General features: G+C 34.4%; 1 protein-coding gene across 1 annotated transcript; it reads left to right on the top strand.

The window, feature by feature from the left end:
* Window positions 1-1,917: 1,917 nt before the first annotated feature.
* On the top strand, window positions 1,918-4,806 carry LOC137648190 (uncharacterized). Its single transcript, XM_068381118.1, has 2 exons — window positions 1,918-3,556; window positions 3,698-4,806. The coding sequence occupies exons 1-2, from the start codon at window positions 1,918-1,920 to the stop codon at window positions 4,804-4,806; spliced, it is 2,748 nt and encodes a 915-aa protein (XP_068237219.1).
* The last annotated feature ends 13,069 nt before the right edge of the window (window positions 4,807-17,875 follow it).

The raw sequence follows: 17,875 nt of genomic DNA on the forward strand, positions 1-17,875 counted from the left end.
CTTCCCGAGCACTATGCAGTATTGAGCCCCATGATTGAGAAGGCCTGACTATTAGAATTAATTGCATACCAGTATTACGAACAGGATGGAACTGTCCGGGAAGATCAGAATGTAAAGGATGGTCAGAATTATAAAAAATCTTATGCAACATTCATAATGAACTAATTGAACGACGGTGCCAAAGATTAATATCTAGATCAGTTGAGACATCTGATCATGCCTTGATTTCATTAGTAGTGAAGACTGAGCAGCCTGTCCCTGATGTATCTTACTCATGCAAGATTTATATGAAATCTCAAGCATACTGGAATGGGATTTTTCATGATATTTTGTGCTTGAATTGGTCACAATTGTATAGTAGTGTTGATCCTGTAGTCCCTTTGAATGAAAATCTAGTCAACATAATTGATAGGAGTATCCCTTCTCGTGTACTAGGGTACCGAGTGAAGGACAAACCGTGGTTCAATGATGATTGTAGACGTCCTTATTTGGAGAAGCAGGGGGCCTATCATCTTTAGAAATGTAACAGATCAGATTTGACCTAGAATAACTATATTCAGCTTAGAAATTTTGCTCAGAGAGTTTATGCTTCAACTGAAAAGGAATACAATTTAACCATAAAAGAAAACCTTTCTGGTAAACCCCAGGAGCATAAGTGGTGGTCTACCCTTATATCAGCACTCTTTGGTGTAGATGCAACAGTACCTCCTTTACTCACTGTCCAAAGGAAAAGGCAACTCTTTTGGCAGATGTGTTTTACAGCAAGCAGAATAATGGGAAATTCGAACTTCCTCATTCCTGTTTTTCTCAGGTTAAACTAACTAGTTTAGTTTTTCGATCTCGTGAAATTAAAGCTCTGTTGATGGACCTCGATGCTTATGGAGGTTCTGACCCAAATGGTATTTTTCCTTTGTTTTTATAAAGACTGCACATTTCTTAGCTCCAACCTTATCTGTTATTTTGCGCAAGTTAACCAAGAGAGGAGCTTTTAGCACTTGTTGGAGAATTGGCAATGTTACTCCACTATGTAAAGGTGTTTGTGGTAACTCAAGACCAACTGATTACCACCCAATTTCCATAACTCCCTTACTATCTAAAATATTTTAACGTCTTTTGGCAAAACGTCTTAATAGGTTTACTGAATGAAATCATCTGTTCCCTAGTTTGCAATTTGATTTTCGTAAAGGCCTTGGAGCATATGATGCCCTTCTTAAAATCTCCAATGCTATACAGAAATACCTTGATTGTGGTCAGGAAGTTCGTGTGATTGGCCTTGATTTTAGTGCTGCCTTTGACCATGTTAATCATGATGCCCTTGTTTTCAAACTCAAACAGTTGGGAGTGGGTGGGTCGTTTTTTAGCATCATTATTGAATTTTTAAGTAATAGATCACAAAGAGTTGTTATTGATGGGCATCATAGTGATTATAGGAATGTAATATCTGGTGTTCCACAGGGTAGTGTTCTTGGTCCATTACTTTTCATACTATATACACATGACATGTGGTTTGGTCTAGAAAACAAGCTTGTTGCATATGCAGATGATACTACTCTCCTTGCATCAATTTCATCTCCTGAATGTAGATCTAGGGTTGCTGAATCCCATACTATAAATCTAGATAAAATTTGTGCATGGTACATGTGATAATATCAGTTGGTCTTAGCTGTTTCTTACTGTCAATGTTTGAGTATTCATATTGTTTTGTTTATTGTTTTGTTCTTCCTATGTTAATGTTTTATAGCATGATTTTCATAAGTTATGTGTTTGTGTTAACATGTGCATTTATGTTGATACTGTATTCATTGTTGCCTTTCTTTGTTACAGATATGGTAGTTTGCTAATGTGTTGAATAAAGCTTGGAAATTATCACCAAGTATTACTGTACTTTCATTACAATTTATTCAACACAAACTCATCATGGCTAAGTTACTGAAGCCGTCCAGACTGGACACGGATCCCAGCTCGTCCAATGCAGCCAAAGAGTGGAAGCACTGGCATAGAACATTCACTAATTTCATAGAAGAAAGTGGAGATGCTGCACCAGACAAGTTGAGGGCATTAGTGAATTGTGTGTCCTCGAGTGTATATGAACTGATCGAAGACTGTAGTACTTTTGAGAGTGCAATCGCTAAACTGGATAGTGTTTATGTCAAGTTGCCAAATGAGATTTTTGCTAGACATGTTTTAGCGACGCGACGACAGCAGTCAGGAGAATCCATTGACGAATTTCTGCGTGAGTTACATAAACTTAGCAAAGACTGCAACTTCCAGCCAGTCACAGCAGAACAATATCGGCAAGAGCTAGTACGTGATGCATTTATCAATGGTATTGCCTCAGTATTTATTCGTCAGCGGTTACTAGAGAATAAGTCACTGAATCTGGAAACTGCACACAGTCAAGCTCGTACGTTGGATCTTGCCCAGCGCAGTGCCGACGCATATGCATCGCCACCTGTTCCTCATACTGCTGCTTTAGTTCCAGAGCGGCAGGCGCAGCCAACCGGTGACCAGCAGCAACATCCAACGCAAGAGGGAGCTGAAGGAAGTTCACCGGGAGGTTCAGCTGTTGCCGCTGCCTACTTATCAAAGAGAAAATGTTATTTTTGTGGTAATGCACTTCACAGTACAGGTAGAGTGAGTTGTCCCGCACGTAATGCCACATGCAACAAATGCGGTAAAACAGGCCATTTTGCAAAAGTCTGTAAATCGAAAATTTCAGGTAGTACCACTGCTACATTGTATAATCCCACTTTACTTGCAATAACTGCCACTTATCCAAATAATCTTTCACATGCAGCTACAAACATCACTGTAAATGGCCACTCATTGAAGGCACTAGTCGATTCTTGTAGCTCAGATAGTTTTATACGTGAGGAAGTAGCGCAGAGACTAAACCTGACAGTAGTCCCTGCAAGCTCAGCGGTCTCAATGGCATCAAAATCGTTCAATGCTAGTTCCTCTGGATTTGTCATAGCAGACTTGGTTCACCTTGATCAGAGATATCCCTGTATACAGCTAGGGGTCCTGAAGGATTTGTGTTGTGATGTCATTTTGGGTTATGATTTCCAAAAGCAACACCAGAGCGTGAGTTTTCAATATGAAGGGAAAAGACCAAGTTTGAAGATAACTGGCGCCAAACCTGTTTGTTTACTAGCGACAGCTGACATAGATGAACCGTCATTGTTTCCGAACTTACCTCGACAGTGTAAACCCATTGCAGTCAAATCCAGACGCTATAGTCAAGATGACCAGCTGTTTGTAAAAGACCAAATTTCACATTTACTATCTGAAGGTATCATCGAACCAAGTATATCCCCTTGGAGGGCACAGGTTGTAGTAGTCAAAGATCCACTTGACAGGCATAAAAAGAGACTTTGTATTGATTATTCACAGACCATTAACCAATACACAGAACTAGATGCTTATCCCCTCCCAAGGATAGAGGATATGGTACATGACCTTGCTAAATATAAGGTGTTTTCCACATTTGACTTGAAGAGTGCATATCACCAAATCAGCATTAAAGAGAGTGAGAGGAAGTACACTGCTTTTGAAGGTGCAGGGAAATTGTTTCAATTTTGTAGGATTCCATTTGGTGTGACGAATGGTGTAGCTGCATTCCAAAGAGCTATGGACAAACTAGTTGAGGATGAGAAGCTCAAAGATACTTTTCCATACCTTGACAATATCACTGTAGGTGGAGCATCTCAGGCTGAACATGATGAAAACGTTCAAAACTTCTTGGAGGTGGTTCAGAAACGGAACCTTACCCTCAATGAAGGGAAATCGGATATTTCTGTTCCTACAATCAATGTTCTAGGGTATTGTGTCGGGAATAATGTTATAAAGCCTGACCCAGACAGATTACGTCCCCTTCAAGAATTACCGCCTCCCACAAATATGGGCTCTCTGCGAAGAGCTCAAGGATTGTTTGCCTATTATGCCAAATGGATCCCTGGTTTTTCTGACACGATACATCCCTTAGTGAACACAAAAACTTTTCCACTGAGCGAGCCAGCACTAGCTGCTTTCAATTCTTTAAAAAAACAACTTATGGATGTTTCACTGCGGGCTGTGGATGAGAGTCTTCCTTTTGTTGTAGAGTGTGATGCTTCGGAAGTTGCTGTCTCCGCAGTCTTGAATCAGGGTGGCCGCCCAGTAGCTTTTATGTCGAGAACGCTCCAGGGTAGCGAGTTGCATTATCCAGCAGTGGAAAAAGAGGCCACAGCTATTATTGAAGCGGTTCGCAAGTGGAGCCATTTCTTAGCGAGACGACATTTTACTCTGATTACTGATCAAAGATCGGTGATGTTCATGTTAGACAGCAGGAAGCGAACTAAAATAAAGAACAACAAGATACAAGAGTGGAGGTTGGAGCTGGCATCCTACAGCTATACTATACAGTATCGTCCAGGGAAACAGAATATTGCACCGGACACCCTGACTCGTGCCTATTGTTGTTCTATTTCCTCAATGTCAAGTCTCACTGACATCCATGAGAACCTCTGCCATCCTGGCGTCACTCGCCTTTTGCACTTTGTGCGATCCAAAAACCTCCCATTTTCAACAGATGACGTGAAAAGAGTGTGTGCTTCTTGTAGAATTTGTGCCCAACAAAAACCAAAATTCCATCGTCCAGGAAAAGGAGTCCTCATAAAGGCCACCCAGCCAATGGAACGTCTTAGCATTGATTTCAAGGGCCTCTGCCCTCTACCACGAGCAATAAGTACATTCTTACGGTTGTTGACGAGTATTCACGTTTCCCCTTTGTGTTTCCCTGTCCAAACATGCATTCGAAAACAGTGATCAAATGTCTTGAATCTATCTTTATCCTTTGTGGAATGCCTAGTTTCATTCATTCAGATCAAGGTGCTTCTTTCATGTCCCAAGAACTGAAACTGTACCTTTCTCAGAAGGGGGTTGCAACCAGCAGAACGACACCTTATCATCCGATGGGCAACGGCCAGGTTGAGAGATATAATGGTATTATTTGGAAATCTATTTGTTTAGTACTCGAAAGTCGTGGCTTGAAGACACAACACTGGGAGATAGTACTTCCTGAGGTTTTGCACTCAGTTAGGTCGCTCTTATGTACAGCAACTAATGAGACACCTCATGAACGTTTTTTCAGGTTTCAGCGACGCTCTAGTCTTGGAAGTACATTACCGTCATGGCTTTTGACTCCTGGACCTGTACTATTGCGACGGCATGTTAGGTCTAGCAAACATGAACCGTTAACTGAAGAGGTTCAACTCATGGATGCAAACTCAATGTATGCAAATGTCAAATATCCAGATGGTAGAGAATCAACTGTGTCTACCCGTGACTTAGCCCCAAGTCCTGCAGGTGCAACGTCTCCTGTACACCATGTTGAACCATCAGGAGAGACGGAGTCCCCAGATACAACTGAAGTGCAGGATACACAAACTCATGATAACCGTGATTGTCATGAATCCAGTGAGCCCACTGAGATAAGAAGGTCCACTCGTGTGTCAAGGCCGCCTGATTGCTATGGATGGGATTAAACCAATACATTTGTTTTGATTAAAGTTGAATTTTCTAGGAGGGGAGAATGTGATAATATCAGTTGGTCTTAGCTGTTTCTTACTGTCAATGTTTGAGTATTCATATTGTTTTGTTTATTGTTTTGTTCTTCCTATGTTAATGTTTTATAGCATGATTTTCATAAGTTATGTGTTTGTGTTAACATGTGCATTTATGTTGATACTGTATTCATTGTTGCCTTTCTTTGTTACAGATATGGTAGTTTGCTAATGTGTTGAATAAAGCTTGGAAATTATCACCAAGTATTACTGTACTTTCATTACAGTACAAATTATGGGGTATGAAGTTGAATCCTAACTAAACTCAAAGTAGGGCTGTAAGTAGGTCAAGGATGGTGGCTCGTCAACATCTGAATCTCAGCATTGATAATATCTTTAATTTTGCAAGACTTTTAAAATTTTAGGTGTGATTCTCGACAGCAAATTTACTCTTGAGAAACACATTTGGTCTGTGTATTCTTCAATTGCACAAAAATTTGGCTTATTGAGAAAGTCTTTCAAGATTTTTGGTGATCAATCTATTCTGAAGTATTTTAATTCTTTCATTTTACCTTGTTTCCAGTATTGTTCTCCTGTCTGGTCTTCTTCTGCTGATTCTCATCATGATTTGTTAGACAAAAACTTACGGTCTATTAAATTTCTTATTCCTGATCTAGATATTAATCTCTGGCACCGTCGTTCAATTAGTTCATTATGAGTGTTGCATAAGATTTTTCATAACTCTGACCATCCTTTACATTCAGATCACCCTGGACAATTCTATCCTGTTCGTAATACTAGGCATGCAGTTAATTCTAATAGCCAGGCCTTCTCCATCATGAGGCTCAATACTACACAGTATTCTAGAAGTTTTATTTCATCTGTGATCAAGGTGTGGAAGGAGCTTCCCAATCGGGTAGTTGAATCAGTAGAACTTCGAAAGTTCAAACTCGGTGCAAATGTTCATTTTGAACAGGCTTGCATAAGTCATTTTTTTAGTTTATATATCAAATATCTGTTCAAATGTTGTTAATGTTTTTAGAATATTTTATTTTAATTTTTCATCACTTCTTATATCATTTATTTATTATCACTTATTTCCTTTCCTCACTGGGTTATTTTTCCCTGTTGGAGCCCTTGGGCTTAAAGCATCTTGCTTTTCCAACTAGGGTTGCAGCTGAGCTAATAATAATAATAATAATAATAATAATAATAATAATAATAATAATAATAATAATAATAATGATTTATAAAATATACTTGAATTATTTTGTAGAAACTAGTTTTAGAATGTAATAATAAATGTTTTATGTCAATAACTGTTACACAATATACACATTAAGGATTCTCATCTTTTTATGATGATATATAAATCAAAAATACACCTATATCGATATCCTGACATAATAAGACTATTTAAAATCTAAAAACAAATTTTACACACTTTCACTGAAATACAAATTTGTGTAATAGAGCGCCTTAAATTTCAGTGATATCATGTAAACACCGGAATTTTCAGTGATTACATGTAACCACTAACGTTCATGGTGAATACATGTATTCACTGAAAGTTTTAGTGATTTCATGAAATCACTGATTACGTGATATTACTATAACACACACACACACACACACACACACACACACATATATATATATATATATATATATATATATATATATATATATATATATATATATATATATATATATATATATATATGCAGAAGAACCACAGGGAAAATGAAAGTACGAAATATACGATTAAGTGCTGACTAGTTTCGTGATACTTCTTCAGTCCTCTGAAGAAGTATCACGAAACTAGTCAGGATTTAATCGTATATTTCATATTTTCATTTTGCCTGTGGTTCTTCTGCATCTGAGCATCACGTTTTCCTGTGATTTTTACGCATATATATATATATATATATATATATATATATATATATATATATATATATATATATATATATATATATATATATATATATATATATATATACGGATATATAAATATATATATATATATATATATATATATATATATATATATATATATATATGTGTGTGTGTGTGTGTGTGTGTGTGTGTGTGTGTGTGTGTGTGTGTGGGAGAGAGAGAGAGAGAGAGAGAGAGAGAGAGAGAGAGAGAGAGAGAGAGAGAGAGAGAGAGAGAGAGAGAGAGAGAATAGAAAAGAGCACCTTTGGAAACTGAACTTCGTAACGTACCTGTCTAGGCAAGAAGATCTTGATGAGATACTAAAAGAGCTGAAATATATAAATTTGTATATAATAAGATTGAGTGAAATGGAATGATTGTGGAATCTTTTATAGTTAAACGAGGGTTATATCTTCTGCGTCAGAGGACATGAAAGGAACAAAGAAAATGGACTGGATTTTCTTATTAATAAAAATCATGTAGGTAAAAGAATAATTTTATAGTATCAGTGATTGAATTCCAGTATTAATTATCAAATTAGATAACAACTATAAAATTAAGATTATTCAAACGTATGCGCCTACAACATCCAGTACAGAGGAAGAAATAGAAACTTTTTATTATGATCTGGAGATATCTTAAAAAAACATAATACTCTATTTGCATTTGTTTTTGGGTGATTTCTACGTAAATTAGCCAAAAGAAGAATGGGAAATCAGCTGTATGCAAATTTAGAGTTGCCACAACAAACAACATAAAAGACATGCTTGTAAAATTTTCTAAAAAATATATAATAATCATGATCACATTTTTTTTTTTTAGAATTAACATAAAAAATAACACGGAGAAGCCCATATCTAGAAAACAGCTCAATGGATTTTATTCGCAGTGAAAAAAAAAATCTTTTTAGTCAAAGATTTAACTGTGTTAAACAAATTGAAGTTAAGCAATCAGAACATTGTGAGAAGTAAAATTTGTCTACGTTTAAGGAAAACTAATTCCAAGAAAGAAAATAAACACCCCTGAAATAAAAGAAAGGTACGATGAATTCAGTTTAGCCATTCAAAATCGACAAGTCTACTCCTAGCTACGTGAAGAAATGAAAGCAAATAAAGAAATGATTTTTTTTTTTTTTTTTTAAACTGGAACCACCACAAGAGAAAAGTACCAAAACAAGATCAAGGAAAACTATCGGAAAACATGAAAGAAATCTAATAAAGAAAATATTGGGAATGAGTGTACAATTTAAGTGAGATATAATAGATTCATCATAACAATAAAAAACAATAAACAAACTAAAAACACAAGAAATTATAAGTCCATTTCTTTTAGCGATGCAGATTTGCACCGACTCGCAGCGGTGCCCTTTTAGCTCGGAAAAGTTTCCTGATCGCTGATTGGTTGGACGAGATCATTCTAACCAATCAGAGACCAGGAAACTTTTCCGAGCTAAAAGGGCACCGCTACGAGTCGGTGCAAATCTGCATCGCTAAAAGAAATGGACTATAGTTAACATAATCAGATCAAAACTATGGAATTAGCGTCCAGTTAATGAAAAGAAGACTTTGAACATGGTGCCAACTACCAACAGATATTTGCTATATCGGATGAAAATGGATATATCAACAAAAGAAATGGAGTGATAAGAATTGCAGAGGATTCCTATGTAATGCTATACGATAGCAATATACGAAATAACTTTACCAATAGAAATAATGAAACTCCTGAGCCCGTACAAAAAGTAACAGTTAAATCAAAATAAAAAGAAGAAGAGAAAAAAAACTTAAAATGCAAGAAAAGAGGCAAAGCAGCAGTATCAGTTGGCCTAACAATTGATTTAATAATAGATGGAGGCTATTTCATAATAGTAAATTTCGCTAAACTTTACACAAAAGGTTTGCAAAACTGCTCTATGTCATCAACTTTGAAAAACTTTATGATTTATTATTTCATAAAAAGACACAAAGGACCTGAAAAAATTACCGCTAAATAAGCTTACTCTAGGTAATATATAAAACATTTACAAAGATCATATTAAGAAAAATGGGAAGAAAGCTAAATTTTAATCAGCCAAGAGAGCATGCAGATTTTAGAAACGGCTCTTCAACAGCTGACCATATACATGTAATTAACGAGCCAATGGAAAAATGACAAACCATTATGTATGGCATTTATAGCCTATGAAAAAGCTTTTGATGCGGCCAAAACTTTAGTAGTAATGAAAGTCCTTCAAAGGAAAAGAATAGATGATACTTGAGTAAGAACACTTGAAGATACTGGTAGTACATCAATCCTAAAACTACATAAATTTAGTGAGAAAATTCTGATTGAGAAAAAGAGTTAGACAAGGAGACCCTATCTCCCCTAAATTATTCACAACATGCCTAAAAGATTTTAAGAATTTAGATTAGGAAAATGTAAAAATTAATATTAATTGGAATACCTTTATAACTTAAGATTTGCAGATGACTTACTTCTATTTAGTGACACACGGAAGGAATTGCAAAAGATGATAGAAGTTTTGAACAGAGAAAGCAGAAATGTAGGATTGAAGATGACTATGAGCAAAACTAAGATAATATTAAATGAAAATGCAGAGAAACAACATATAATGGTCAAGGACGAACCTCTAGAGATTATAATGAATATACAATATATACTTAGGACAGACAGTAAATGTTTCCGCAGGACATGAGACCTAAATTAAAATTAGGATAAGCATGAGATGGAGATATTTTGATTCACAAAAATAGATTATGAAAAGGAAAATAAAACTTTCTCTAAAAAGAAAAATATTTAAACAGATGATCCTATCAGTGCCAACTTTGGAGCCTCACTAACGCATAACAATATAATTTAGTTACAACTCAAATATCTAAGGAAAGATGAATGATGGGATTAACACTAGGAGACAAAAAAAAAAAAAGAGCAACAGGGATACAAGAGCAAACAAAAGTAGAGGATGTTCTAACAACTTCTAAAGAAAAGAAAAGGACATATAATGAGAAGGACATCTGAAATATGGACATTGAGAATAACAGAATGGGTCCATATACAGTATATTTCAAAAGAAGTAAGAGAAAGAAGAGAAGCCAATGATTTCACGAATTAAGAAAATTTCATGGTGTATGCATGTATATATGTACGTGAGCTTGGAAATTTACATAATTTTCTAGTCAATATATATATATATATATATATATATATATATATATATATATATATATATATATATATGTATATATATATATATATATATATATATATATATATATATATATATATATATATATATATATATATATATATATATATATATATTACGTCTAGCAAATTACGTAAATTTCCGAGCTCCCAAACTCACCTGCTTTATATTACATAATCTGATACACAAGAGAAATACTTCCGAACTCTGAGATTAATATGCAACTCCCAGACAATAATATATAGGAACACTGAATATCTAAAAGGTCTCTTTACTTTACACTCAGAACAAAACTGGGTGATTACTTTACTTTTAACAGGAATTATTGTTAAATCAGCCTCTTACTTCGGTTCTTAGGGGATACGAGCAAATCTATGAAATAATGATTGGTGATTGAAATAATACATACTTTGCAAAAATAAATATATTCTATAGAAAATTAAAAGTTCAAAATTAACACCAAAATTAAATCCCTCGAAATATTAAATCTGAACTAAACCTTAGACTAAGACAAAAAGCAAGACGCTTCAAAAACTTATACAATCACTTGTTTCACTAGAAATTGATTTATGAAAATATTAAATTTTGACAATTAATGAATAAATGGCACTTTAACACTTATAGAAAATAAATCAGAATTACACTTACATATATTTAACTGATACTCGTACGTCTTTTGGCTCACACAAGATTACCAAACGGTTAAGCAAAATAAATACACTTCACTTTTAACCAAATCTCACAAGGCCAGTCACAAAAAAAAAAAAAAAAAATATTTAAGATGTACTTACATTAACACTCTTCTTTTTAATTTAAGCACAATAATATCAGCAATGTTTGAACAACACTATACACGGTATACGTTGGAGAGAATTCACTATTCACATTTGAGAGGAGACACTAGGCACGTAGTGGCTAGATAGAGGCTGGCGGAAGCACAAATCTTGTAGAATGTTAGGCTGGATCTCTCCTGTCTCCTATGCATTGCTAGGTCCTATATATAGCAACTTAATTCATTCCATAAGTTCAGCCTTTTGGAAGCGTTGGGGCATGGTCTAGCAGCATCAAGGATACCAACTTGGCATAATGGAAGTAGGGTCTTATCGTTGCTTGTGAGGCAACTCTCTCAACTAACTCCACCCACCTCCTCTCACAACGTTAAAAAAAATAATGAATGTTAGTCTAGAACCTTCATGCCTCTTCCAACCATGTGGAAACATGATGCAATCCCTAGCATGTGTGTCATACAGCATACCTTTTAACAAGTTTACATAAGACTTCGTAACAAAACTACATGAAATAAAGATTTAATTCTTTAAAATAACGTAAATTTACATATACAGAGCTGAATGAAACTACAACTAAAGGAATGATGAAAGTCTTTTGTAATTTACATTCATTACTTAATCCTACGTGAGTGGAACTCTCCTTATGAGCTGGCTATACATCTCTTAAATACACAAATAAAATAAGTGTATAAAATATTCTACCCTTAAGAAGACCAGTTTCGTAAGAATATGCATATATATTCTTACGAAGCTGGTCTAGTGTAGAGTAAATACAGTAGTTTATTCATGTATTTTATTTATGTTTTTGTGCGAGCATTGAAGAGGTTAGCCAGCTCTTAAGATGAGTTCCTCTCATGTAGATTTAAGATTTGTATGTAAATTACGTAAGACTTTCGTTGTTAATTTCATTGTATTCTTTATTCAACTCAGTATATGTAAATTTACATTATTCTTAAGAATTAACTTTTTATTTCATGTATTTTTGTTACAAAGTCTTACATCATCAGTTTGAGAGTGTTATGTGACCCTACGAGATAGGAACAAAGGTTTATGTAAAGGTTTTTTATGTTTTTATGAGGTATTGCGTCATGTTTGAGAGAAAATATGCAATTCTTATATCTAGCCACGTGATGTGGAAGATTCCCGAAAATCCTAGTGTTAGATCTTATCTTCTTTTTTTATTTGGAGGACAAAGGGTGGGCAAAGCTAGCTTAGATAGAGAGCCGTCTCTCGTTGCATTGGTACGCGTTCGAAAGAGTAATCTATAGCAACCTTACGCCCTTAGGCCAACCCCCATGCTACCAGATCTCGGACCTGGAATGTTCTGGATGTAGCTAAGTCTTATATATGCACCAACCCCCAGGGCTTCATAGCAGCAGTAGAGAAGCAGCCATCCTGTGAAATAGCCAAAGTGCCTCCCTCACTCTCTCTCAGTACCTATAGTGTGTCCTCTCCAAAGTGATTCTGTGCCCTAACGTAAATCCTGTGTTGAAACGTAACGAAAGAAGCCAAAGGTGATTTCAAATTTATTGTATTGGGGTGAGTATTGGCATTGTGTAAAGTTTTGTAACTGGCCCTGTAGTAACGTAAAAGGTATTTGTATCGTCATCTGGTTATCTATTTTCATTAAGTATCAAGCTTATTTGTTGGTATAAAAGTTCATTTCAAGTGAAACAAGTGATTGTATAATTTTCATAAGTATTATTTATTTTGTCTTAGTCTAAGGTTTATTCAGATTTAATATTTCAAGTCAAGTAATTATATAATTTTCAGATCTCAACATTTTTGTCTTAATCTAAGTTTTGTTCAGACCTAATATTCCGAGTGATTTATTTTTTATATGTAATTTTTTTTTTGAAGTGTTGTAATTTATTTAGAATATATTCATTTGTGTAAGGAGTGTATTATTCCAACCACCAGCGTTTAATTTAGTATTCACTCATGCCCCTGTTAAAGAATTGAAGTAAGAGTTGTTTGAATAATTCTTAAGAATAATTACCCAGTTTTGTTTGAGTGTACTTAAGAGACCTTTGGATATTCGGTGTTTTTAGACCTATATTTTATAAACGCTACATAGATGATACGTTAGCTACTTTTAAGCAAAAGGAACATGCTGCTAGGATTTTAAATTTCATCAGTAACGTTCATCCAAACATCAAGTTCACTATTGAGGAAGAAGAAAATAACAAGTTACCATATCTTGGCATTAACATCTCAAGAGGGCAGACACGTCTAGAAACAAGCGTATTTAGAAAAAAGACGTTCACTGGTTTAGGCACCAATTATTTTAGCTTTTGCTTATACAATTTCAAGTTAAATGCCGTAACAACCCTGATCTGCAGGGCATTTCATCTTTCGTATGACTGGACATCCTTTCAAAATGAAATAGTTTTTTTGAAGCAGCATTTCAAGGACAACTGTTTTCCAACTAAAATATTTTATGGATTAGTTAACAAATTTCTGACCAAACATTACCAACCTAAACTTCAAGTTCCTACAGTACCAAAAAATTATTTTCTATGCCTCTTTACCTTTTATTAATAACGGAAAATATGGGAAACAATTTAAATAAGTAATTTTAAACAATTTTCCGAGTCTGGATTTTAAACTTATTTTTAAGAATACCCTGACAGTGGGATCCATGTTTAGAATTAAGGATTCTCTCACCGATCTAATGCGTTCTTCAATGGTCTATATGTTTACTTGTCCGAGATGTAATCTCGGAAATTATGTGGGTTCCACAGAAAGATTGCTGAAAGTTCGTATAGATGCTCATCGGGAAGTGAGTCATAGAACTGGATGTGAGCACAAAACCAAAGAATTCTCAACCATCAGAGAACATGCAAGTAAATGCAAGACCAACATTACATATAAAAACTGAAATCATTGCTCAAGCGCCAAACAACTCTTCTCTACTAGTATTAGAGTCGTTAATGATTAAAGAAAAGGCTCCTAAACTAAACAGCCAATTATCCTCTGGCCCCTCCACATCGTTTAAGCCGGCAAATTTAGAATTTTCTTCCTGAGTGCTGTCCTTCAGATAGTCACTCAGTTCTCTAGTCTAGTCCAGATAGGTTGGCTTCCTCAGACAATTTGAATGTTTGTATATTTAATTTTAAAATACTTTACTCTAAGTTAATTTTATTTTATCTCCAGTTTTTATTTGTAACCGTGTTTATAATTTTAATTTTTACTTTTTTTGTAATTTATATATTTTTACTGAGTTTTTTGCTTATAATGTTTTAGGCTATGTGTCCATTTTAGCCTTGATAATGGGATGAGTCCCGAAACGTCGACACCAATAAACTGAAAGATGTTGTCCAGACTCTTCGTCCTCCTCTTTATTTTATCTTTGAAGCTAACCAGGAGCAACGACCTACCTCAATATATATATACTGTATATATATATATATATATATATATATATATATATATATATATATATATATATATATATATATATATATATATATATATATATATATATATATATATATAGTAGAATAATTCCTTACTCTAACATGGAAATTCTTGTTAACAAAAACCTTCTATTTCAGAAATTGTTTTTCAATGATAATTCTTATGAAAAATTGGTTATTAGTTTATATAATTTGATACCTTAGAATCTTTTCTGAGTTACTAAATTTGTGCTGTATGATATTCTTTTTTTAATCTTTCCTGAAGTAAAAGATATAAAAATAAATTTTCGGTAAAAAAAAAAAAAGAAAAAAAAGTGGGGTGGCTATACCCAGCCTCTCTACGCCCCTGAGTGAGTATAGGAATGTATTATCTGGTGTTCCTCAGGATAGTGTTCTTGGCCCATTACTTTTCATACTATGTACAAATGACATGTGGTGTGGCCTAGAAAAAAAGCTCGTTTCATGTGCATATGATGCTACTCTCTTTGCATCCATTCCATCTCCTGAATGTAAATCTGGGGTTGCTGAATCCTTTGATAGAGATCTAGCTAAAATTAGTGCATAGTGCAAATTATTGGGCATGAAGTTGAATCATAACAAAACTCAAAGTATGATTGTAAGTAGGTCACGGATAGCGGCTTCTCAACATCTGGATCTCAGCATTGATAATGTTTTATTATTATTATTATTATTATTATTATTATTATTATTATTATTATTATTATTATTATTATTATTATCATTATTATTATTATTATTTGTATTTCAACTCTGTATGACTTTAAAATCTTAGGTGGAATTCTCGACAGCAAATTTATTTTTAAGAACCACATTGGATCTTTCTTTTCTTGTTACAAAAAAAAAAAAAATAGCTCATTGAGAAAATCTTGTAAGATTTTTGGTTATCTATTCTGAAGCAGTAATTTAATTCTTTAATTCTACTTTGTTACAAGTATTGTTCTACTGTCTGGTCTGCAGCTGCTGATTCCCATCTTAATTCATTGAACAGGAACTGAAGATCTTTCAATTTGTTATTCCTGATCTATGTATCAATCTTTGACACATTCATTAACTTAATTTGTTTTGCGTGTTGCATAGGATTTTTCATAATTCTGACCACCCTTTACATTTAGATCTTCCTGGACAGTACCATCCTGTTTGTAATACTAGGTTTGCGGTTAATTCTAATAATCATGTCTTCTTCATCATGAGGCTAAATACTCTACGGAGACGGTTATCTGTTCTGCTGTAAATGATATGCTAGAAATGCTGGAGGAAAACAAAAGTGGCATTTTGATATCTCTGTCTTAGTGCTGCTTTTGATATAGTTGTGCATAAACTGCAATTAAATGATCTACGGTCCCTCGGTATTGAAGATCAAGCTTTAGAATACCTAAAAGACTTCTTGGCTGACAGAAACAACTGTGTAGAAATCGGAAACTCTTATTCAACATATGAACCATTAAAAAGACAGGTACCTCAGGGGATTGTACTGTGCCCAATCTTATTTTGTATTTGTACTATCGGTCTATCAAAAGTACTATAAAGCCATGGAGTGAAGTTCAAATTATTTATAGATAACACAATTTTACTTCTCCATAAATGATATAGATGACAATACTGAAACTCTAAAGCAAATTCTTGCTCGTGTTATGGAATGGATGTCAATCAAATAACTAAAATTAAATTGAAATAAAACTGAGTTTGTGGCGGTCGGAAAGAAAATCACCTAAGAAACTTGAGTGCTATTTAAATAAACATAAATAACAACTCTGTCCCGATATCTAGTAAAGTTCGCGATCTATATCTTGACTGTAACTTGTCTTTCAATGTCCAAATAGATAATGAAGTCAAATCTGCTGGCTATCATCTTAGAAACATTGCTTTTATAAAGTCATCTTAGAAACGTTGCTTTTATAAAGAAGTACTTGGATGAACATTCTGTGAAGAAACTTGTGATAAACAGTGCTATTACCAAGATCGACCATTGTAACTCCATCTACTACAATCTACCAAAAGTGAAACTTAAGAATTTAACAAAACTTAATAAACAGATGAGCAAGACAAATGCGTCCCACTACAACTACTAACACTGACTGCCCATTAAAGTCAGAATTAAGTTTGAAATATGTATAATTAACCCATCAAGTTATCAGAACCGGCCGTCCAAAATATCTAGAATTGCTACATATTATGCAGCCAACAAATCGTATTGACACGAGAATAGTTACAGATAGTTTCAAGTTATGGAACTTAGATTGTCTACAATAGGCTCTAGTATAGAGCCTTTACATATGCGATACCGAGACGATGTAATAAGTTCCAAGCAAAAATCCAAAAGACCGAATATATTAAGGCTTTAAAAAGGAAACTAACGACTCTCTTGATTGCTAAGTGCTTCGATATTGTAGATTTGACAATAAACGAGCAATATGTGGTCCGGACTCCGAAATGCTAAATGTCTTGGAATTGTGAAGGTCCTGTCGAGAAAAGGGTTCCCCTGATGCATAGGACCAGAAAAACACCCCTTAAAGTAAAATAAGTACACACTACACAGTATTTTAGAAGTTTTATTCCAGCTGTGACCAAGACATGGAACGATCTTCCTAATAGGGTAGTTGAATCTGTAGAACTTCCAAAGTTCAAATTTGCAGCAAATGTTTTTATGTTGAACTGGCTGACTTACTGTAAGTCTCATTTTGGTATCATTGTACTGTATTACAAGGCGATGTAACCTAGGAAAAAAAAAACTATTTTTTTATAAAAAAAAAAAAAAAATCCGCTCTCTTCGAAACTAACACTCGTTCCCGTCGCCTGTTCGAAATGAGAATCAAATACAGTACACCTTTACCCTCTTTTTATAGTAGCCTATAGCCTATATATGAAAGATGTTATAATGTTGTTACTGTTCTTACAATATTTTACTTTAATTGTTCATTCCTTCTCATATAGTTTATTATTTCCTCGTTTCCTTTCCTCGCC

Source organism: Palaemon carinicauda, chromosome 10 (genome assembly GCF_036898095.1).
Source record: "Palaemon carinicauda isolate YSFRI2023 chromosome 10, ASM3689809v2, whole genome shotgun sequence".
Taxonomy (NCBI): domain Eukaryota; kingdom Metazoa; phylum Arthropoda; class Malacostraca; order Decapoda; family Palaemonidae; genus Palaemon; species Palaemon carinicauda.